At 38.6% G+C, this 22,520-nt stretch overlaps 3 protein-coding genes across 9 annotated transcripts in view; 2 read left to right on the top strand and 1 right to left on the bottom strand.

Annotated features, from left to right (window-relative positions):
• Positions 1-1,213: 1,213 nt before the first annotated feature.
• Positions 1,214-8,528, top strand: zgc:112332 (uncharacterized protein LOC553712 homolog). Of its 2 annotated transcripts, none has more exons than XM_012863921.3 (7): positions 1,214-1,387; positions 1,704-1,819; positions 3,842-3,997; positions 4,980-5,084; positions 5,804-6,013; positions 7,016-7,208; positions 7,337-8,528. In XM_012863921.3, the coding sequence occupies exons 1-7, from the start codon at positions 1,377-1,379 to the stop codon at positions 7,410-7,412; spliced, it is 867 nt and encodes a 288-aa protein (XP_012719375.2). In that variant the 5' UTR covers positions 1,214-1,376; the 3' UTR covers positions 7,413-8,528. The 2 variants fall into 2 exon arrangements, with proteins under 2 accessions (XP_012719375.2, XP_012719373.2); XM_012863919.3 differs by having other exon boundaries at positions 1,226-1,387; positions 7,342-8,528.
• Positions 8,529-10,528: 2,000 nt separating this feature from the next.
• Positions 10,529-12,941, top strand: sec61g (SEC61 translocon subunit gamma). The gene is made up of 4 exons (XM_012863928.3): positions 10,529-10,670; positions 11,522-11,625; positions 11,774-11,876; positions 12,790-12,941. Exons 2-4 carry the CDS (start codon positions 11,532-11,534, stop codon positions 12,797-12,799), a joined length of 207 nt encoding a protein of 68 aa, XP_012719382.1. The 5' UTR covers positions 10,529-10,670; positions 11,522-11,531; the 3' UTR covers positions 12,800-12,941.
• Positions 12,793-22,520, bottom strand: part of tpk1 (thiamin pyrophosphokinase 1) — a 101,985-nt gene continuing 92,257 nt past the window's right edge. For 5 of the 6 annotated variants that reach the window (XM_012863924.2, XM_036125380.1, XM_012863925.3 and 2 more), the window contains one exon: positions 12,793-13,450. In XM_012863924.2, coding sequence (XP_012719378.2) covers positions 13,305-13,450 — 146 coding nt within the window. In that variant the 3' untranslated portion in view covers positions 12,793-13,304. The remainder of the gene's footprint in view (positions 13,451-22,520) is intronic. The other variant, XM_021317172.2, reaches the window with a different exon arrangement.

Below are 22,520 nucleotides of genomic sequence, written 5' to 3'. Positions count from 1 at the left end.
GATGGGGAAACAACGGGGGCAACCACTGTAATAGGCAAATAGACAACTTAAGACCCGGTTCCCTTCTAATTCTCCAGCAAACAATTCGTCTTTCTTTTTGTTGCTCCAAACTTTGGAATAATTCATCCAGATGTTTAATTAATCTTATCTCTTTTCCTCCAGCTATTTTCCCATAGCATTCAAAACAGTGGTGTTTAAAGAATCTTGTTCTTCATAGTCACATTTTTCAGCCATTTAGCAAAAGGAAAATGTCACTTTCAGGCCTGTATTTCTTTCTCAGTAGATCAACAGTTTCTCCTGAGGAGGAAGGCTGCATTATGTTAAATGTGCTCTTGAAGTCAAAGAACAATATTCTAACAGGTACTCTGCTCATCCAGGTAGGTGTAAGCCCAATGCAGCTTGTAGAAGACAGCATCCTCTACTCCAATACGCTTCTGATAAGCAAATTAAAGAAGGTCTACACTAAGGCATACTCAAGCCCTACCCTGGTTTGGTGAAGGGCCGGTCTCTATTGGCCACCTGCGCGAGACAAGATGCCTTCCACTGACTGGGAATTTGCATGAAGGAAGAGTCATTTTAAAAAGGCTGCAGGAGAAATGGAAATGGTCGCCTGCAGAAAACTTGATATTTCAAGAAAGGAGTATACTGTAAGGTAACGATCAATGTTTAGATAACTCTTTTGTCAAAAGCATACGGTTATTTTTAAGTGTCAAATTATTTGCTGATCTAAGCTTCTAAAATTTTAGGGACATTGTCAATTAAATATATTGTCAGCTTTCATTGTTTTGTTTGATCTTTGGAAACGTTTATTCCATCCATCGTTTTTTTTTTTGTGAATCTTTGGCGTCTCCCCTTCATTATTTGGGCTCCGGTGACATTGGTTTATTGTCTTCTTTTTATGTTGTTTTGCAAACGAAGCAAATTCTTTGGGTCCATGCCCAGCACTGCAGACTGGCACTAACTAACCCTGAATCACACGATTTCTTAGATCAAAGCGTGTATGATCAGATCTTCTCTAAAGCTTCATTTTCCTAAGATGGAGCATTTATAACATGCTGAATTGTGGCCAATTACTTCATGTGAAAGCATGATGCATGAGGTTTGGTGTGATTCCCAGTCCATAACCAGGCAGCCAGGCAGGAGCCAACAGGAAAGCCGTCTGTTCTCAGGCTTTAACTTGTGAATCAATCATGCGTCAGCTCGCTTCTGATTGGCCCAGCACGGAAAGGCGAAGTGCAGGCAGCAGGCTTTGTGGAGATGACAACCTGAAAGCCAGGGCTGAACTGTGTGCTTGAGACCGAAGGGGACGCCTGTTTGGTTACAGCTGAAGTCGTCCACCGACGCTGAACTGGAAATCCGTTACTCTGGAGGAAAAAATGAACTGCAGGTAGGAGGGAAACAAATTCTGCAAGAAAAAAAATGTGAAGCAGCCAGATCAGATGATTAGAGGAAGTTGTAAGAAAACAGTTTGTAAGAAGATTAGGCTGCCACCAGAAATGTTCTTAATATTAATATTATTAGATAGTTAAATAATAGGTTAATATGGATCCAACCTTTAACACACAGGCTTTTACAGTACAGGTAGCTCCCCTGGGATTTTTCTGGTGTGTTGAATTTATTTGCTCGTGTGTTCAAATAGACAAGAGCTAATTGAGAGGGGAACCTAGATACATGCTATGTGCTGCCTTTCTGAATTTCCCCAGGAGTGCATGCTGTAACCACTGGTCATCTGAGGAGAGGTTAGATGGGAAAACAGTGATCATCACCGGAGCCAACACTGGCATTGGCAAGGAAACAGCCAGGGATCTAGCAAGAAGAGGTACGGTCCAGTCCATTGACTTTGGTTCTATATCTCTCTTTTTTTTAAAAATTTTAAACTTTTACACTTCCACATTCCACCCCGCCTCCAGGATTTAAGCGCTTTTCGCTGCTCTGTGATTGGTGCTAATCTCAAATGTTAATCACACTTAATCTGTCTTGGTTTAACTTCGTTGTAGACGTTATACTAGACCCTCTGCAGGGTTTATGAACTCGGCATTCCTCAAAGGCTTACACGTCAGAGGCAACTTATGCGGGAAATAAAACTGCCACTTCGCTGGACATGTAAGCAATCATGTTAAAAGACAGATGGCAGTGATGCAAGTCAGATGAGGCGTCAGGGAGACAGAGGGAGCATTGTGAGGGTCTGCAACCCTCCTGAGCCAGACAGGCAACAAAAGAGAGAGTTTGGTGGGAGCAGCCACACACACACACACACACACACACACGCATACACACGCACACACATGCAGACCCAACGTAATATGAAAACTGGTTCTGCATAGATGATTAAATCTGTTTGTTCGCCTAAGGCGCAGCGTGAAGTATGCCCCTGCTGCTTTTTGAAAATTACCACCATGCATTTGAGAGTGCACAGCTTCATTCTGTAAATGAAAGGGCAAGTGGGAATCATTTTCCTTTTATTTCATGATGTAGAGACCAGTGGGGGAAAAAAACAAAAAAAAAAGCTTATACGTGTGTATTTTTGCTGTTGAAAAACCAAATGAATGCAGAGCACCGCGAGAAAAAAAAACAAGAGTGGAATAAAAGAGATGAAAGAATAATGACCTCCACTTTTTCTTCTCGCTTTGCTTTTGGAGAATTCCCTGTCAGAAGATGGCTTCATCTGTCTGTAAATGGGATTATGTAATGACAGGATGACAACATGATTAGATTTGCTCAGATTCATTACTCGGAGCGATACCTTGGGGCAGCTGCAACCTAAGGTACCCAGGGAAATCACGCCATTTTTTCTACGTCCTGGTTAGAACGCCGGCGATTCAGTCCGTTCAGCGTGATGACAAAGTGGTCTGAGAGCCTCGATCGCCTATTAATAAATCCAAATCTACATTGATTGATGACGTTATCACTTTTTGATAATCCTGTTGATTGTATTTAAAGAGATTCACTCACTACTTTGAAAACAGGAGAACAATTGAGCGTTCCCACGTGGGAGCAGCCGATCACGAACAAAGACACATTAATGGGACACAGATGCTACATTCCAACTGATTAATGGCTCGCCACTTCCTTAATTGCAGGGTGGAACTGTTATCTGAAATGTGTGTTGTTGGATTTTTCTTTTTTTTCTTCTTTTTTTTTTGGTTAGAGGGTTTTTTTGGTTAACGTGGGGGCTCTTGTGCCCCCTATATATATTAGTTTTAATGGCCATGGCATCCGAATTTGTGCGTGGGAGGGAGGAAGAACGAGCTTGTTGTCCTCAAAACCCATTTCTGAGCTCATTAAGGAGAAAGCCTCGTAATTTGTGTCGGAAGCAAAGCGGATGACACAGCTCAGATGGTCCTGTGTTCACGGGCCGTGGAGCAGTGGAGCTAAATGAGCTTTTTGAATGGGCTTAGAAATCATTAGAAAATGATCAAAACGTGCACAAAGATTTCCCTCACAAAGACTTCATCGCTTGTTTGATGTTGGCAGCTTCCGTTGCCTGTAAATGCGTAAAAAGACCGTTGCTCTTTTGAACTTGCAAATTTGTTGGTGTTGACTCTTTGCTTTAATGTCCCACTTTAAAAAAACAAAACATTGATACTGATTAAGTTAAGAAAAAACAATGTGGCTGCTGTGAAAAAGGTTTTTTCCAAAGGTGTAGTTTGAAGATAAAAGCTTTGACCAAATGGAGACCAAAGAATATAAGATCAGACTTCAAGATGAGGCAAGCATGTTGTCTGGGCTCATTTACTGCTGCAAGTATTCCTGAGCTGCACAACAGGGGACCAAAGAAGCATGAAATAGGAGAACACATCTATGTCTCTTAATCATCTTCTTCCTGGCCCTTGTTTTTCAGGTGCCCGCATCATTATGGCTTGCAGAGACGTGGAGAGGGCCGAGGAGGCTCGGGCGGACATTTTGGAGGACACGGGAAATGAGAACATTGTCATCAGGAAACTGGATCTGTCTGATAAAAAGTCCATCAGGGCTTTTGCTCAACTCATTTGCAAAGGTTGGCTGGTAGCAGTAAATACATGATCAAAATGAACTCAAAAACAGCTTTAAGGGAAGATATTAGATTATTACTGCAGTTACTTCAGTTGGTGACTATCCATGGATGGATAACCCTCTTCTTAAACCACTATTTATTGTGGTTGACATCAAGGGTCAGTCTATATCTTTACTTTGGGATTGAAATTCAGGAAGTACAATATTTCCTTTGATTGTTATGCTGATAACAACCATATTTATTTCCCTACTATCTGAATGTCTCTGCACCACTGTAATTGAGATGTCAAAGACTGGTTAACTCAGATCTGTCTGACAGTTAATGAAAACAAGAATGAAATCATTGTATCTGGGTTTCATACCCTTCTGACCTGCCTCCTTGGTTTCCCCGCTGTGAGAAATCTTGGGGCACTTTCCAGAATGTTTTAGACTTTAGTATCCTGGCTTATTGAGTTGTTGCTTCAGTGTTTCCACATAATGTGCTTTTCTCATGATGCCATCTGTTTTGGGAAGAGCACCGGTCCCTCCTGCAGCAAGACAGCACCGCAACATGATGCTGCCATCCACGTGCATCACAGTTACTGTTCGTAGGCTTCAGAACTTCCCTCTTCATCCTCCAGATGTAACGACAGGCATAGTCTCCAAACAGTTTAATTGAAATTTTATTAGACCAAAAAGCACGCCTCCAGAAATGATCATCTTTGTCTTTGTAATGAGAGTAATTGTCGATGAAGTAAAGGCTTCTTTCTTATAGAGTAGCCTTTCAGCCATAGTTTCATCGTGGATAATGAGATTCTTTGGTTCATTGCAATGTTTCACACCATAAAATGCATTAATCTCTAGGACCTCTCCTTCCTGAACAACTTTGGTAATCCAAACTGACCTAAAAGAGGAAATATGTATGAGATTTAATGACAGACAGTGGAAAAAAAAGTGTGTTATCTGGTTTCCACTGTAATAACATAGACATTACCAATGTCTTCCAGAAGAGAAGCAAGTGAACATCCTGATAAACAATGCAGGCATCATGATGTGTCCTTATTCCAAGACAGTGGATGGCTTTGAAATGCAGCTGGGAGTTAATCATTTGGGTGAGTCCTGCTGCAGAAATGTGTTTTATGTAAGATGAATGCTGTAGTTTTAAGACACTAAAAAAAAAAAAAAATACAGAAAATGTTCATGGTTGATTGACGTTTATTTGACCTTAGTTTCCAAATTTCTGTATTTCAGGAATAGTTAGACAGGACTGGGAAGTGAGAGGAGGGCTCCAGTCTTGATAGCAACACAGCTGACAAACACATCAGCCTGAAAATATTCCGGAGCTGCTTATTTTTCAGGCTGTCACTGTGTTTGTCCGCACCGGGCCGTCTCCTACTACCAGATGATGTTTATTTTTGTGTGCCTTATTTTTGTCACAAACACCGTGTGAACAGTCTGTGCTCAGACACGTGTGCCCACACACATATGGACACCCAGACTCACACATACCACGGACACAAGCCGTAGCGAGCGTTTAAAAAAAAGAGGATTCTGTATATAGAGTGTGGTTAACCTGCGCATAATGGCAGCATTTCGGTAAAGAGAATTCAGTACAACGGTAGAGACATAATCTGATGGCATTCCCACTGAATATGTAAACTCTCTGGCTTAATACACAGACTGGTTGAAAAATCTACAGCGAGTAGAAATACTTGCAATAACTCAACCTACTGTGGAGGCATTCTCAGACCTTTGGGTGGTTTTGATCTCCCCTGAATGAATGTATCAAGGAAGGTCACCTAATGCCACGCGTTTCCTTACTTTGCCCAAGGCCACGTCCTCTTGACCTACTTGCTGCTCGACCTCATCAAACGCTCAACCCCAGCACGCATTGTCGTCGTGTCATCGGTGGCCCACACTTGGACTGGGATTCGACTTGACGACATTAACAGCGAAAGGAGTTACGATGCTATGAAGGCTTATGGGCAAAGCAAGCTGGCTAATGTCCTGTTTGCACGTTCCCTAGCCAAGAGACTACAAGGTGAGAAAGAATTTCCAAGGTATTAACGAACACACATGGTTCCTAGACGTGCATTTAAACCCCTGCTATTTGTTAAAATATGAACGCATTCCGCATTCACTTTGTTTTTTTTGTTTGTATATTCTTTACAAGTTTTTCTGTTTTTGACGTACGTCTCATTGACACTCCACACAGGGCTTGTAAATTGATGTAAATTCTATTTTGCAAGGAAGAACGGGCAAATATTTTAGGTTTTTATATCTGAAAGAACACTTTTTTACGGAGCCCTAGAGGGGTCATCGCAAAATGTTTTGCATGTTGAGAGAATGTGCGCTCGTTTTGCTAAATTGTGCTCTCGTTTAACTATATTGTGCACTCGTTTTACTAAATCGTGTGCACAATTTACTATATTGTGCTCTCGTTTTACTATAGTGTGTGCTCATTTTACTAAATTGAGCTCTCATTTTAAGCATAGTAAAACGAGGGCCCAATTTATTAAACGAGCGCACTATTTACTCAAACGAGCGCACGATTTACTAAAACGAGAGCACAATTTAGTGAACATGGTTATTGAACATTGTGTGCACGATCTACTTAAACGTGGCCACAATATGTAAAACGTGCACTCAATATTGTCTTGACACATGTAAACATGAGCACGTTATAGTATATTCGAGATCTCGATCTACCAAAACGCACCCACGAATAATTAAAACGTGTGCTCGAATAAGTTTTATTAATTCGAGGACTCAATTAAATGAAAATGTGCTCAGAAATTATCACGACATGAAAAAAAAATCACTTAAAGTGAGCTCTCCCAGGCTCCGTACTTTTTAGGTTTTTTTAAAACATTATAAAAGAATCATATACTCTTTTCCTGTCACTTCACAATTGAGCTCTATGCTTTGTGTGGGTCTAAGACAGAATTCCACTAAAATGCAAAGCGTTTTGCAGTTTTAATGTGACATAATGTGACTGCTTTTGAACCTCTGAGTGAATGTGTTAGCTTTGTTTCCCCCGCAGGAACTGGCGTCAGTGTCTTTTCTCTGCACCCCGGGGTGGTCCAGTCGGACCTGTGGCGTCACCAGCACCAGTGCATACAAGTAGCGGTGAAGATCTTCAGGATTTTCACCAAGACAACAGTGGAGGGGGCACAAACCACCATCTTTTGCGCTGTGGAACCAGGCCTGGAGAGCCGGAGTGGAAGCTATTTCAGGTAGCTCTAAATCAATGAGGGATCGAGCCTGTTTATTCAGCAAGACCTTACAAATGTTTAACTTTTAATTTAACAATGTCCGAAAGAACCAAGCAGGATCTAATGTGCGCTTTCTGCCACTGTTGGAGTTTAGTGACTGTGCGCCTGCACGCTGCTCAAGGACCGCTGCTGATGATGACTTGGCCCAGAGGCTGTGGGAGGTGAGCTGTGACATGCTCGGCATCACCTGGCAATGAAGAGCAGCGGGCGAACCGTGCGCTACACGCTTCACATTTCTAAAGCACTGTTATGCACTTTTTATAGATCCGTTACTTTTGTGAAAATGGTGGCTGTAGTGAGTGAAGTTAAGTTGTAAAGCAATGGAGACTGTTCCTGCGAGCTCTGCTTGATTTTATACAGCACAGATAATGCGTTGAATTACTTACCTGAGTTATGTTTATTCCGATGTAAAAGCTTTTTAAGCTTTCAAAATACGTGGTTGTTGACGGTATTTATTTGTTGTGTATATCTCGTACTAAAATGGAGCTTTGCCATGGCAATAAGTTAACCAGCATGTTGTGCTTTAGTTGAATATGGACCCAGCTGCTAATGTCAGTCATACAATCTGTGCATCACTTTTAATTTAGCAAATTCATTATCAGGCTCTAATGTAGTACAGCCCTCTGTGTTATATTAGTAATTATCCTAACTATATTACAACAAAGTTTGAACAGATTCAAAAATGCTGTTCCAGGGCAGCTATTTACTCTGTTGTTTATATTTACAATTTTTTACAAGTGTTGACATGTTCAAAAAACAGGACACACCAAACTATGGTCTAGTGATAAGAGGAAGGAGACTCTAAAATGTGAACTGTTACTTAAAGATGTTGCCGATGCTAATAATTTCCCATTAGATATTTACAAAAAATAATCTGAATTCTAAGGAGGCAGAGCACATAGAGGACAGATTGCATAAAGCAGCTCTGAGAGAAGAGAGGACACGTTGAAAATCTTGCTTTGTTTGAACCTTTTTCAAATCTTCCTGTACATTTATTGATCAGTAAAAATCAGATCCCTGTAAATGTTTTTTTTTTTAAATTTGTATTATTATTATTACTATAGAGCTGTGTATTGCATCTGGTCGAGTCGCACATTCTGCAGTTTCGAGTGCTTTTTTTCTCTTAAATGTGTGAAGGTAAATAACATCTGTGAAATGGCTGAACTGAGGTAATGGGTTGCAACACAACAAAGCTCTAAAATGCCAGCATGCTGACCTTTGACAGTGATGTGAACCATGCTGTATAACAGCATGACATCTTGTATATAATAAACGTTTTAAACCAACAAGTTTGGGAGTCGTACTTGTTTGTCGCTTGTATTTTTGTGCAGATTTTTTTCTTAAGCTGACTGCTCCACATGAAATACCATGAATACCTTTAACACAACTGGACACAGTTAATTAGAGATCTGAGGCTTTTACTCTCTCAAGAAAGTACCAACCCAAATATACTTATGACTCTGTGGTTATTTCTTTTAATGTCTAAAAAGTAGCACTGCAATGCTGCTGCTGATTCCTGTTGATCTAAGAAAACCATAGAAAAAAACTTAAGTTAAATACCAGAACAAGAAACCTATAATCTTAATCTAAATCACATGAGGCAGTATTAGAAAAAAACGTTATATAAGGAACAAGAGAGGCGGTAAGAGTATTGAACAAGTGGTTTTTTTTTTTTGTTTTTTTTTTGCAACAGTGCAGATATACAGTACATAAATGTTACAAACCAGGAACAAATACAAAAAGAATACTTCTATTTAAGCAGATATTTGACAAATATATCAAGAGCTGCATTACTGATCTTCTGAAAAGCAAGGGTATTAAAAAGTATATCCTTCTTTAGCAGAATATATATATATATATATATATATAATTTTTTTTAATTTTCAGGCCCTGTTCGTTACATTTTACAACTTTTTAAAGAACGGTATATTGTCAAAGGTTTATCTAATTTTCATTTTAGTTTTGTAAAAGTAGCAGGACAAGACTGTAAAAAACAAACTGTTTGACGGAAAAAAGAGAGAAAATGGTAAAATATATTGCGCCAAAAAAATAAATAAATAAAGGAAACACTTAAACAACACAATGTAACTCCAAGTGTTCCCTTTTTTTTTTAGCAGTATATTTGGAAAAATTGTCTTAGGTGTTGAATTTTCCTTTTTTTTAGACATACCTACAAAAAAAAAAAAAAAAAATAAGATTTGAGTTTTTAACAGCATTTTGTTTAAGCACTTGAACTGAAGGAATACATGGAATAATTAGCATTTCTAAAACATGTCCAAATAAGCAACTCTGTCCTCTCTTAAAAAGTCCTTAGCGAGATTTTGGACCTAGATGATTTGATGGGGACGTTGTTTCTAACAAAAGAGCTCTAATAGCTATATAGCTGCTTACACATGTATTGTTACAAAAGACCTCAGCAGCAATCAACAGGTTTTAAACCCTGCAAGAGCAAATGAAGCAAGATGCTGTCATAACAAAACACTAAATGAAAGTAACTTAAAATGAATAAAAATACCACCAGGGTTTGTGGCAAAACGGTTAAAAAAGTAGCCGGGGAAAGTTCCTGGTAAGGAAACCAAAATAAGGAGAACAGAAGGTTGCAATAAAATAGATTATTGGATTTAGCAAACTTTGCAGGGCTGAATCGTAAATCTAAACAGGGAAAGTACACGATGAAGAAAATATAAGTTAGCAAGAGCCCAAATTAAATTAATCTAGATGAGTGTAAAACATGTGCACCCATAGTCAATGGTTTCAAATGAGGTAAAGCAGTCATCAATACCGTTAAATCAACAGGTCGACACTGAAATAATTAAGACTCTTTAAATGAACTGTAGGCCCAGAGAACACATTACTATTACTATTATTGAGAAAGTTGTGTATAGGCTGTGTTTCACAACAGATGCATGACTGTTTGTTAAAATAAACTACACATCATATGTCACAGCTGTGTTGCCATAGTAATAAGACTCTCAGTCTAATACATGTGATGCTATCAGCTGCTTGCTGCAGAGATACCTTATTTCAGTAAGAAGCTCTAATTCATTTGTCTATACTGAAGAAACAAAAAAAGTATCCATATACTACTCCTAGAATTGGCTTGTGAACAGGAAATAAGTTAAAACATTATTCAACATGCAGTTTGAAGCCTTAAATATATTTCTACCGCTTTATTTTTTAATAAAAGTGAGAATCATAATAACTTCTACTGCGTTTCCTGCGAATTTGTGTTGTAGGAAACCTCCTAACCTGCAGGTGGCAATGTAGAATGAAATTGGTTGGAAAAAAAAAAAAGACTGACGTCACACGTATGCGCCGTTTAAGTCTACGTCAGCTCAAGGTTTCTTTTTTCTTCTAGCTGTGTCAAAGCTACGTGGCCACCACTACTCTTCTGTGTTCTGGGAAAGAACGGGACGAAAACAGGTAAATTAGCGGCTATCTTACTATTTTTAGTGGATTTTGTTCATTAAGACCGTAACAAACCCAAATGGTTTGAGAGGTTTGTTGTTTGGGGCGTTTTGCTCGTTTTATTCTAACTTTATAACACAACGCGGCGTCGACGTTAGCTTGTCGGACAACAATACAAGGCGTAAGTCATGAACCGTCAAATTAATTTATTTCTTGTCGATAATTTAAAAGAGCCGCGTGTTTTATGGCTTTATTCATCAGAGTCGTGTCTACCGCGCTAAAAGTAAGAAGGGAGTTTACGTACGAAGCAATAAACCGAAGCGCTGAAGGCAACGTCAGCTGTGGTGGTGACTGTGATTTCTGTAGTGCTGCCTAAAAGATTTCCTAAATCTCAATCCGCGTTGTTGCTTTTGTCATCTTGGAAGGGGAACATTAGCCCACCTTTTTCTGGGAATGCGCTATAAGTGAAACCTTTTGTTTGTGACCGTAATATTTTATTTAACAGCAAATTAAATGTCCTTGTTACGCTGGATATTAAACCTCGTTGCTTCGATGTTTTTAGTGGTAAAACATGTTATAAAGTGTCGTTAATTTGCTTATTTTGGCTAAATTTCACATCCATGACAGCAAAGTAAAAGTCTGACCTTTAGGGCCTGTCTGAGCTGCTTTTTGGACTCTTTAAAACTTTGTACTACATCTAAAGGTATAAAACAAAGTCTTATGTGAAGAATTTGATTTATAACCTTTTTATTATGTGTTCAGTATTTTTCTCTTTGTATCTGGTACCCTCTTACTTGGAGTACTGCTTATGGTTTGTAAATGGTTATTTAAAATAAAGTAAAACACCTTTTGATTTCTGTCCTCAGCCCAAACAACATGGATCAGGTGATGCAGTTTGTTGAGCCCAGCCGGCAGTTCGTCAAAGACTCCATAAGGCTTGTGAAGAGGTGCACGAAACCTGACCGAAAAGGTACATTTTCTATATTTGTTTTAGTCCTAGGTTTTGCTTGAGGGGGGAAAGGCCAAGTTGTTCTGTTAAGTTGGTCTCAATTTGACGAACGCATGTTTCGTTCCACTGTAATGTCTGTTTCTTGACAGTTTTTGTTTTTGTCCTTAAGAATTTCAGAAGATTGCCATGGCAACAGCGATTGGGTTTGCCATCATGGGCTTTATTGGGTTCTTTGTAAAGCTCATCCATATCCCCATCAATAACATCATTGTGTAAGTAAAGTCCTGTTTTCAGTTGGTCTGGTGGCTATGAAATCAAACTAACAAAAAATCATTGATATTGCATTTAAGATCAGACACATTGGCTGAGCAAAGATTGTCAGAGTATATCTAAAAACGTCCTGATGCTTCTCAATAATCCAAGTAGAAAAATACAAAAGCAGGGCCTTCTCAATTCCTTTCTTTGATAGCTAAACACGTTTAATGGTTTACTTAATGTATGTCAATAGCTTTTTTGTTGTCTTGCTTTCTTTTAAATGTAAAGAAATGCCTTAAAATATATTTGAGTAGGTCTTAATCATAAACTACATGGGTAATTTTATAAATGAAAAATGCTAAAACATTGGCATTTTGTTTACGGTTTCGTTCAAAAACCTGCTATCCCTCTGCTTCCACCTCAGCAATACTCAGTTTTAATTAAAATAAAATAAAACTGGCTTACAATGTGTTAGCAAATAAGCAAAACTTTTTTTTTTTTTTTTGGAATATAAATGTTTTAGTATCTTACAAATCCAGAGATATAACACTGTACCATCAGTGATTTCTCAAATCCTCTCTAGCCTTATTTCTTTCTACTAATGCCTTCCTCTTCTCATAAACGCATTTTGCTTCTTGCCACTCTCAGCCAAGTAATGAGCATCGAAGCTACGAGCGTTTTTTTTTTTTTTTTTTTTTTTTCAAAACCTTATTCTGAAAACAATGTGTTGACTACTTTCACAATGGAAAGACGATTTTACCCAGTATAAGTGTTTCTGTACAAGAAACAACTATAGCTTTAATTTAAAATATTTCTATTGCAGAGAAATACTTAATTTTGTGACAATATTAGTTATTAAGGGATTATCATAGATGGATGACAGAGTTTGGCTTTAAGCATTCATTAATTGCTACCATCTTTTTCTTTTAGTGGTGGTTAAATCTGGATCAAAGGAAATCTCGTCGATATCTGGACAGACCTCGTTATTGGACTGGTGTGGTGCCGAACTAAATGGACAACATTTTTACATTCTGTGCTCAACATTTGTATTTTGTTGTGTAAATAAAACAATTGAAAACACACATGATTTGCGTTGTCACTTTATTGTGAATGTTGTTTTTGGCATTAAGAAGTTTAATAGTACAGTTATTGAAAGGCAAAATAGGCATTATTTATTTACTGTTAAATATTTTACTCCTTGAAAAGGAGATAATGTTCAAGGCACGTTGTGGGCTCTAGTTCATTGTGCTCTTATGGAAATGGTTTACAACCAAACTAGGCAAATGGATTTTAACCATTTGAGTTTTAACATTCTTAGTAAATCCACTCCATAAAATCAGCATTCCTTTAAAACACAAACAGTACTTAGCCAACTTACAGGCTTTTTTTGTTTTGTTTTAAAGCGGAAACAGTGGTCACTTTTCTACAGAACAGTCTGTAATGTCTTATTTTCCATCGATAAGAATTCCCATGCTCCAAAGCAGAGGCTGGTCTGTGGTCACAGTCACCGGCTTCCTGGGCTTTCCTGGCGCTGTGGGTTCGTAGGTGTTTGACGTGCTCACGAGCTTCCCGAACTGCAGGACCTGGTCATCTGCACAGAAAAGAAATGAAAAGTTACCTACTGAGTGAAACCAGGCATGTTGCTTTGTTTAAGGGAAAGATGTTTGGTGAAAAGTTTTTACAAAGCACAGAGACGTTTGCCTTTCATAATGGAGCAGAGTGGTACAGCTCTGGTTCACACAATGTAGTCTGGGAAAGTTTGTCCCTGATCAGACAAAGGAACTCAAAGCCTCACTTTGTAAACCTCAGCGAATTGTTCCCTTTTCTAGTCCTAAAGTCCTTAGAAATCTTTTTCAAATGAAAGTAATAAAGTTGACCACCTTAGTGAGAGAACCATTTAGGATTGTTGCACATATTTCATGAAGTGAAATCAGGGGATTTAAATCCTTTGAAGAAATCTGTTTTTAAGACATCAAAGCTAATGCTTCAGACTAGTTATATTTTAAGAGAATTTGCAGCTTAATGATGAACAAACTTTTTTATTTAAGGTTGGACACAGTTACTAGGCCTTAAACTTTGCTGATTAGACCATTTTTTCTCACTTGCTGCTTTAAATGCTTTTTGGTGCCATCTTAAAACTAAAGACAAGTTTTAGTAAAGTATTCAACATTGTGCTTTCTTCATAAAGCTCAATATAGACCTGTGAGGTGCACGTTTGGTTCAGCTGTGCCTGCTCGATTGCAGCAACAACAAAATAAAGCTCATTGCTGACCTCTAGTGGTCAAACAGTGTCATACGTTTACACTGTAAGGTCAAATCTGTGGGTTTCTTCCAAACCTCTGAAATTAAAGGACACAAGTACTAATGGTTAATTTTTATAACACTAGCTACTTTGGGATTTACTGTTGGTTTTAATAGGCTAGAGACCACATTTAAAACTTGTTAAATGTTCTTCACTTTTTTTTTTAGATGATTTTTTTAGCTCTGAAGATTGAGTGTATAGAATAAAACACATAAGGGGACTTTTCTGGGATGCTACAAATCTTCCAGGTGGAAATTCGACACAAATAAAGAATGAACAGCCTTAAAAACAACTGCAGAATATGGTCTGTATAATAACTGTTTTAATGAAGTTGAGAATTTTGAGTTAACAATAGATATTAATCTAAACCTTCAGCTTTAATGTTAGAACCAAACCCAACCAAACTTATATCCTTTAATAACCAAACCCATTTTACAAATCTCACCCATCCTTAGTCAAAGGTGTACCACAGCTTCTCTTGACCAAGATGCCTTTACAAATGACATACCTATATATAATCTTTATATATATCTTAATTTATATTTATCTTAATAGTTGCTAATCAAGTGTGTGAGAACCAGCACAGCAATGACCGGTTTTCCAGAGTCAGGATTCAGAGTTCATCATAGCACCGAAACATCACAGGTAAAAGTCACTAATGATATTCTCATATTGGAGCTACACATAACTGTGTCTGTCCTTATGTTGTTAGCTCACAGTGCTGTATTTGATTCAGGCTATCACAGTATTCTCTGACAAAGGGTCACACATACCGAGGGGATCAAAAAGCAGCATAGGCTGGTTTAGATCATACTTTCCTGATAAAGATCCAGTTTGTTCATGCTACTGATAAATCATAATGCTCCAGGGTTACTTGTGGAATACCACAGGATTCGGTGTTTGGTCCAATTTTCTTTACTATATTTATGCTTCCACTTGGTAAAATTATCAGACAGCATTGGACACATTTCCACTACTATGTGGATGACAATCAGCTATACTTATGCATTAATCCTGATTAATTCCATCAGGTAGACTACTGGTATGTTTTGAAGGCATAGACATGCGGATGCCTCTGGTAATAAAGGAAAGAACTATGGTGTCATATTTGACCAGTCCTTTGTATTCCATGTTAAACATGTTCAATGCTTCCTTCTTTCACTTCTGAGATATTGCTAATATTAGAAATGTCTTGTCTCTTGTTTTTCTTAATTTCCTCCCTGTTAAATCCAAGACCGAACTTTAAATTCTCCTTCTCACACAGCACATGGGTTTTTGGGTGCATTCAATGTCAGTGTCAGCAGATGGCTGCTCACCCAGAGCCAGGCTATGCTGGCGAGGTTTTTCCAAAGTTCTCCACTCCATTGTTGCTACACTACATGCATGCTCAGTATGACAGATAACTGGCTAGCTTTCCTTAAACAGAAAACTCTTAATATAAATATTAAACTCAATGCATTGTTTAACTAGGATCAAATAAGAACAGACTTTAAAACTGTTCACATAAAATTGATGTTCTTTTTTTTTTGTAGAATGCCTTGAGATAATATATTTTGTGAATTGGCGCTATATAAATAAACTGAAATGAACTGAACATGTTAATATTCACATGCAAACAGCCAATTCATGGAAGGACATCATGTATGGAAAAATCAGGACAATTGTGCAGAATTCAGTCAAGCAAAATAATTGGTCTCTTAAGGAAAGAATAACATAAATCACTCTGCTTCAACAGGCGGAAAAGACAAAAATATGAAATTGCCTTTTTTTCAATTACCAGTTACATTTATGTATGCAGCATTAGCTCCGAACAAGCGGCGGTGACAAGCTCCCTGAGAATGGGGCTGCTGAATCGTGTCTAATATGAAAAGGGCAAACTCACCAAGAACATTTACAGTGGGCTGCTCGGTTATTTCTGCACCTCCATCTGTCACAATGTTCTTAGCATCAATAGCGAGTTAAATAGGAAATCAATGAATGACTGCACAGTTCAGCTGTTCTGAAAACATCTTCTTTAAAAGCGTTTCCTCATAAAATGGTTACTGAAGCCTTGTGACTTTTAATTCAAGGAACTCAGGAAAATATGAAGCTCATACATATACACTACTGCTCAAAGGGTTCGTGATGGTGGCATCATGGTTTTTTGTGGAAAAACGTCCGTTTCCCTTTCAAGTAGGTGGACGTAAACTGGACGAGTCGCAGCATCATTTGTTTTCCTTCTGGAGGCTCTAAATCACACGCATGAAAACTCAAGGATTATATAAATAAACACATATTGAATGAATAAGAGATAAAATATTCTTTGAAAAATGCTACCACAAGCAACATATTAAAATGATCTAAAGTCTCATATACTCAGCTGTTTTCTTACCACAAAGCATGCATATGTCCTAGATTCGACCAAAATGGCTACTTGACGATGTCCGACTGACTTTTATGCAATATATCCAGACTATTCAGTCTATATATATATATGATTCCCACAAACCACAGCAGGAACAGAAGGTCCAGGGAAGATTGGGTTATGCGTCGCCAATTATCTCTTCCCTGTTTCAAAGCTCACTTTCCGTGTGGAAACAACAATGCTGTCCTGAAAACACATAAATTACAATCTGTACGCTCTCACACACATTTTAAATCCGCAAGCTATAGACTGCAGTTTATTATTGGCAAAATTATTAGCTCATTTAAGTTTTTTTTCTCTGCTAATAAATAATAATATAGTAATGTGAAGGTTTAAGCAATGCTCTACAGAAAAGAATAAAGGATTAAAGTCATTAAATTGTGATAATGGATCCATTAAATACTTTGCTTTTCCTTTGCTTTGTTTTAATTTCTCATGCTTTCTACTAGTTTGAACACTCAGTTGTCAGCGTTTTCTCAGACTGAAGCGAAAAACAAAACACCACAGAAAAGGGGGAAAACCTAAAATCTCCCAGAACCTTTTTGGCAGAACGTGTTGTGTCTGATGAAACTAAAGTTGAACCTTTGACCACAACAAGAACTGGTATGTTCCGCAAAACACACCTCTGCACATCGCCAAATGAACATCATCCCCATAATTAAATACGGCAGTGGTAGCATCATGCCCTGGGATGATTTTTCTTCAGGTGGAACTAGACTCTGTTAATTTGGAGAAACTCCTGGACATGCCCTTTGACCCAACATTTTCAGGTGTCTAGCTTTGAAGAGGGATTCTATTCCTCAGCATCCCTGTGCGTCTGAGTGGATGTCAAAAATTCAACAAAATAATTGCTTGACCAGAAAAAAAAAAAAGTTTCGGACTAGTGTAGCCAGACTTCAGAACTAAATCTGACTTAGATCTGTTTAATGCACGGACACTGTCACCAGAAGTCCATGACCTGAAAGATTTGGACATTTTCAGGGAAAATTACGTGAATGCTGAAATAGAAACAGAAGGCATTTCAGAGATATTTTTTACGCATATGAATGCAGTTCCAGTTCAATTAAATGAAGTTCAGTTTATGCATGTAGCACCGATTCACAACAAATATTGTCTTGAGGCACATTAAAAGAGAAAGAGATCTAGCTCGTATACAGACATTTATGGTCAATTAAATTAAATTATAAAGACAGTTTCAAAGTGAAATGGTCCAATTAACCCCTGGCCGTTATTAACGTACAGCATAATGAGTTGTGGGCATAGGTTGGATGAAAAAACCTTAAAGGTAAAGATTTCTTGGACTCCTCATGAAGCAGCTATTGTTTGAACAGCCCCAGTCTTTCTGTTTTCCCTTGAACTTTCTCTGCTGTTTATCGGCTTCTTGCAGCACAGTTACACCATTTTCTGTGATACAAGATGCCATCAGATGTCATCACATCTGATTCTGATAAAAAAAGAAAATTTGTTATCGACCAATACTTTAACAAATTATGAAATGTGGATGCATTAATTCAGGAATTTCCCCAAAACATCTAATAATATATACAATGTATCAAAGCACACTTGTGAAAAATAAGTTCTTATAATAGTGTATATATATATATATATATATATATATATATATATATATATATATATATATATATATATAGCTTTGAAGAGGGATATATATATATATATATAGCTTTGAAGAGGGATATATATATATATATATAGCTTTGAAGAGGGATATATATATATATATATATATATATATATATATATATATATATATATATATATATATATATATATATATATATATATATATATATATATACCTAACACCTTTCACCGTTTGATAACCGTAAACAGAGTTTTATTAGAAAATGTCTGTCTCATGAATATGCAGAAGCAGTTGTTGAAACAATATCACATAAAGGCAAAACTAAATGTAGAGGAACAAAGGCAGAATGGAATGAAGCAAATCATTTGTCCACAGGCGGCTGCACGCACATCAAACGGGGACAAAGAAAAATCCCATCCTGCTTCAAAGACTCCCAAACAAGCAAGGTATTAGAGCAGCTTGACTCAGAATGAGGAGGATAATAATCCTTTTGTGAAGTTAGGTTACTTAATAACCGAGTGAGCGCATAGGCACGATCACTTTGCCATGGCTGTATGAGAATAACATCAGGCTGTGCTTGAACTTCTTTCTTGGCAGGGTAATGAGTTTCCACCATGTTTTTACCAGCATGAGGTTGTCAAAGAGCTGGAAAAATGGAGTTACGTGTGAGCGAGCTTGTTTGTGGCTCTCTTCAGACGGGTCAAAAGTCCTGGATACGGTAGGCGGAACAAAGAAGAGCTTCAATTCTCATTTAAATGTAAAAAATAAACTCTTAAAGCCGTTTTTTTTTTTTTTTTTTTTTACCTCCAAACTTCCTTTCATGAACACTGTGGTGCCCAGTGGAACATGTCATTTTTAAATGTGGAACGTTGTCATTTTTGGTCTCAAAGCTGGACTGCAACCTAAAATATTGTGAAACATAGATTGAAAAGGCTGCACCCTGTTATATAACTAACACAAGTCTGAAATACAGTAGGATGGTGGGATCGAATTACAGGCATTACAAGAGTCCACATAGCAAAAAACAGCCTCACAGGGGGTAGTGATGGCAGGCGTAGTTATCACAACTACCACCAGGGGCGCCAGAGCACAACAATAGGGAGAGGGATTGAAGGCATTCTCAACAGGATGGCAAATATGACGCCTGCAAACAACTAGTGTTTGTGTGCACTTGCGGTAACAGACCGCCACACACACACACACACACACACACACACACACACACACACACACACACACACACACACACACACACACACATACACACAAAGATGTGCGTGCTAACTTTACAGATCACTAAAGGCTTTCAAATAGCTTCATTAGCAATCACCTCCACAATGTTGATAGTGATCGATAACACTGCCTCCCCCCCCCCCCCCCCCCATCACCACTGAGGGGACCGTGATGAGCGCCCCCCCCCCCCACTCCCAGTGATAACAATGGAGGTGTTTGCTGCCTGTAATTGCATTTCCAGCCCCACAGCTGAGAGGGCCCGTCAGCTGTAAGTGGGGCCGTATTTACACAACAAATTACCCAGGAGAGAGGGTGGCTGAGGAGAGGAGAGACTCTGCAGACACTCGCGCCGTGGTGGACAGTTGTGTTGGGAGAGGGGGCCAGGTTGGGGAGGTGAGGGGGGGGATATTATGGGTGCTCTGGGCCTTTTCTGAAAGATAGAGGGGAATGCTGCTTCTATTTTTGAATCCTAATGGTGTTTTGTAAAGAGGCTCTTGGAGGATCTGCTAAAGGTGATGGCAAAACGATTTTGAAATGCACAGCGACTTTTCAAAGCTGCTCCTTATGTTCATACAACAAAATGGCAACATAAACACTTTTTTTTTTCTTTCACTTTGCATTGCCACGTGTGCAGGAGGATGTTTTTTTTTTTCTCCTTTTACAATCACTGTGAACTGCAAAGAATTCACTCTTAGTACTTTTAGCAATTAAAAACCGCCCGTTTCCCTTTTTAAATTAGATGTCTTTGAACAACGCTTCTGTTTGACAGGAATATATGCTAAAGGCAAGCATAAAATAATGATTTGTGTTAACTCATTTCCGAGCTCCAAATGAGAGGATTTATAAGACGTGACCACAATGAAATCAGCCAAATTGGTAAGATTTGTTAAATACGTCAGCCAGTTAAAGCTAATTTTTTTGGATTTTTATAGTTTGCTAGTGATGCTGCAGATTGTGTAAGGAATAATCAAGGAGGAGGCGCAGACAACACGTTCACCCTTGAGGACCTCTGATTCTTGTTGTTTTTTTTTTTTTACCACGTGAGCAGATAAGCATTTAAGTGCTGAAAAACAGGATGACTGACAAAAGCTGGACTGAACTGTATGTAGGAAAGAAATATATCGAACTTACCTTTTTGTTAAAAGCTCATAGAGTGGCTTGGCTGTTCTTGAAGCTATTTCTGTAGTTATGCTTCACTAGGCTTGTGCTGCTAAAGGACATTGATCACTTTTCTTTCCTCTGCTTTTTTTTCCTCCAGATATTCTCCTCTTAAGCACTTCTTGCAATTATCACTGCATCAACCGTGCCTTCTCATTTTTATTTCTACAGAAGGTACACCTAGCCAAGCTAAGCGTGTTATGTTTCTAATTTGTTTAGCAGAATCTCTGTCTTGGAAGGAGTCATCGGTGCCACTGACCATTTGTACGCTCTTTTTTTATCAAATAGAAAGTAATCCAGTTCTTTCGTTAAATACGTAGCTGTATCTCTATTTAGGATGGATCCATTTCTCCCTATAACCAGATGTACTCTCATTGTTTTGATTTCACAAAGACATTTCTTCTGGCTCGTGTCTCTGCATATACCAGCGTCTTTTTCCTGGATGGAATTATCAGTGGAGCTTTGCTGCCATAAACTTGATGTTGTCCCGTTTTTTTTTTGTTTTTTTTTTCTATTCCAAAGAAAGCACTCCTGGATGCTTCTTTGTTTAGCAGGCTTTTCTAGATGGAGTCATCAGTAGAGCTTTTGCTGCCATTAACTTTTTGTCGTGGTAATCTTGTTGAATTTCCTTTCCTGAATGAAGTATTCCCAGCTCAATTATTCTTTTGTTCTGACAGTGTTTCTTTTCTACATGTAGGCATTGTTGTCCCCGCCTCCCCAATCCATCATGGGGGGGTCAGCATTTATACAGTTAATTTGGTAAATTAATTGCTGATGGCATTGCTGCCATTAGTTATATGCCCCGACCCAAAAAAAAAAAAAAAAACAATTAAATTAAAAGTAGTCTTACTTTGATGCTTCTTTGTTAAGCGATGTCTCTTTTTTCTGGATCCAGACATTTATCTCATTGTGTATGTGTACTATTTTCAACAGTAAATACACTTGGCTCAGTATCTGTCTTTAGTTGTGCCTCTCTTCTGACGGGACCCCTGCTGCCATCAACTTACTTTTCTCTTTGACTTCTATTAATTGACATTCAGATTTGCATCATTATGGCCTAGTGGTTAGAGCACAGAGCTTCGGTCCCAGAGGTTCTGAGTTCAACTCCCACAAGCGGCCATTCTGGGTCCCTGAGCCAGACCCTTAACCCCCGATTGCTGCCCAGGCGCCGCACAGTGGCAGCCCACTGCTCCCCAAGGGGATAGGTTAAGATGCAGAAGTGAATTTCTCCATTGTGAGATCAATAAAGTTCAATTCATTGCATGGGTTCAGGAGAAGTGTGGAAAGAAAAACAACAGCATCATTCTGAATGTAAAGTTATCAACACCGCAGAAAAGAAAATTATGTATAAAAATAAATAAATACATATACCAAGAATCAACAGGGTGAATAGGAGCGGGCTAAGGACACAGCTTTCAGGGGACCCGGTGCTGAGTGAGAGGACTCAGCACCGGGTCTTGTCCACCTGCACAGACTGTTGGTGAGGAAGTGAAGTATCCAGTTACACAGGGGGTCGCTGAAGCCAAGCTCACCTGGTGCCATTGGATGAATTGTCTTTAATGCCGAAGCACAAGTCCAGGAACAAAATCCGTACGTGCACGTTCTTTTCTTCCAGGTGTCAAGTGACTGCGGCCTTGTTTGAAGATTAGTTGTCTTGCGATCCAAAAGTTGTAGGTTTGATTCCAGCTTTCTCCTTTCACACATTGGGGAACACCAACATGTGAAAGGACATCTGTGTATCAATGGTAAGGGCGATTGGGTGAAGGAAGGCAGCTTTCCAACAGGATGGTTTCTCAGCTAATGAGGCCTAAAAGATTTGCAGAGCGGCCAACTGGTCAGCACATCTTGAGCACCCCTCCTGGAATGTTCTCCGGGTCGGCTGCTTTTTATGTGTTCACTCTCTTTGGGGTCAGCTGGGGCCAGTCTGAGTGTCTGCTCATCGTGACCAGGAGTAGAGT

Source organism: Fundulus heteroclitus, chromosome 21 (assembly GCF_011125445.2).
Source record: "Fundulus heteroclitus isolate FHET01 chromosome 21, MU-UCD_Fhet_4.1, whole genome shotgun sequence".
Lineage (NCBI taxonomy): Eukaryota > Metazoa > Chordata > Actinopteri > Cyprinodontiformes > Fundulidae > Fundulus > Fundulus heteroclitus.
This window is presented reverse-complemented; position numbering and strand designations above follow the sequence as displayed.

Coding starts and splice junctions, on each gene's coding strand:
- sec61g (XM_012863928.3), top strand. CDS start 11,532: ATGGATCAGGTGATGCAGTTTGTTGAGCCCAGCCGGCAGTTCGTCAAA. Junction 11,626..11,773: donor CACGAAACCTGACCGAAAAG/GTACATTTTCTA, acceptor TTTGTCCTTAAG/AATTTCAGAAGATTGCCATG.
- zgc:112332 (XM_012863919.3), top strand. Junction 3,998..4,979: donor TGCTCAACTCATTTGCAAAG/GTTGGCTGGTAG, acceptor AATGTCTTCCAG/AAGAGAAGCAAGTGAACATC. Junction 5,085..5,803: donor GCTGGGAGTTAATCATTTGG/GTGAGTCCTGCT, acceptor ACTTTGCCCAAG/GCCACGTCCTCTTGACCTAC.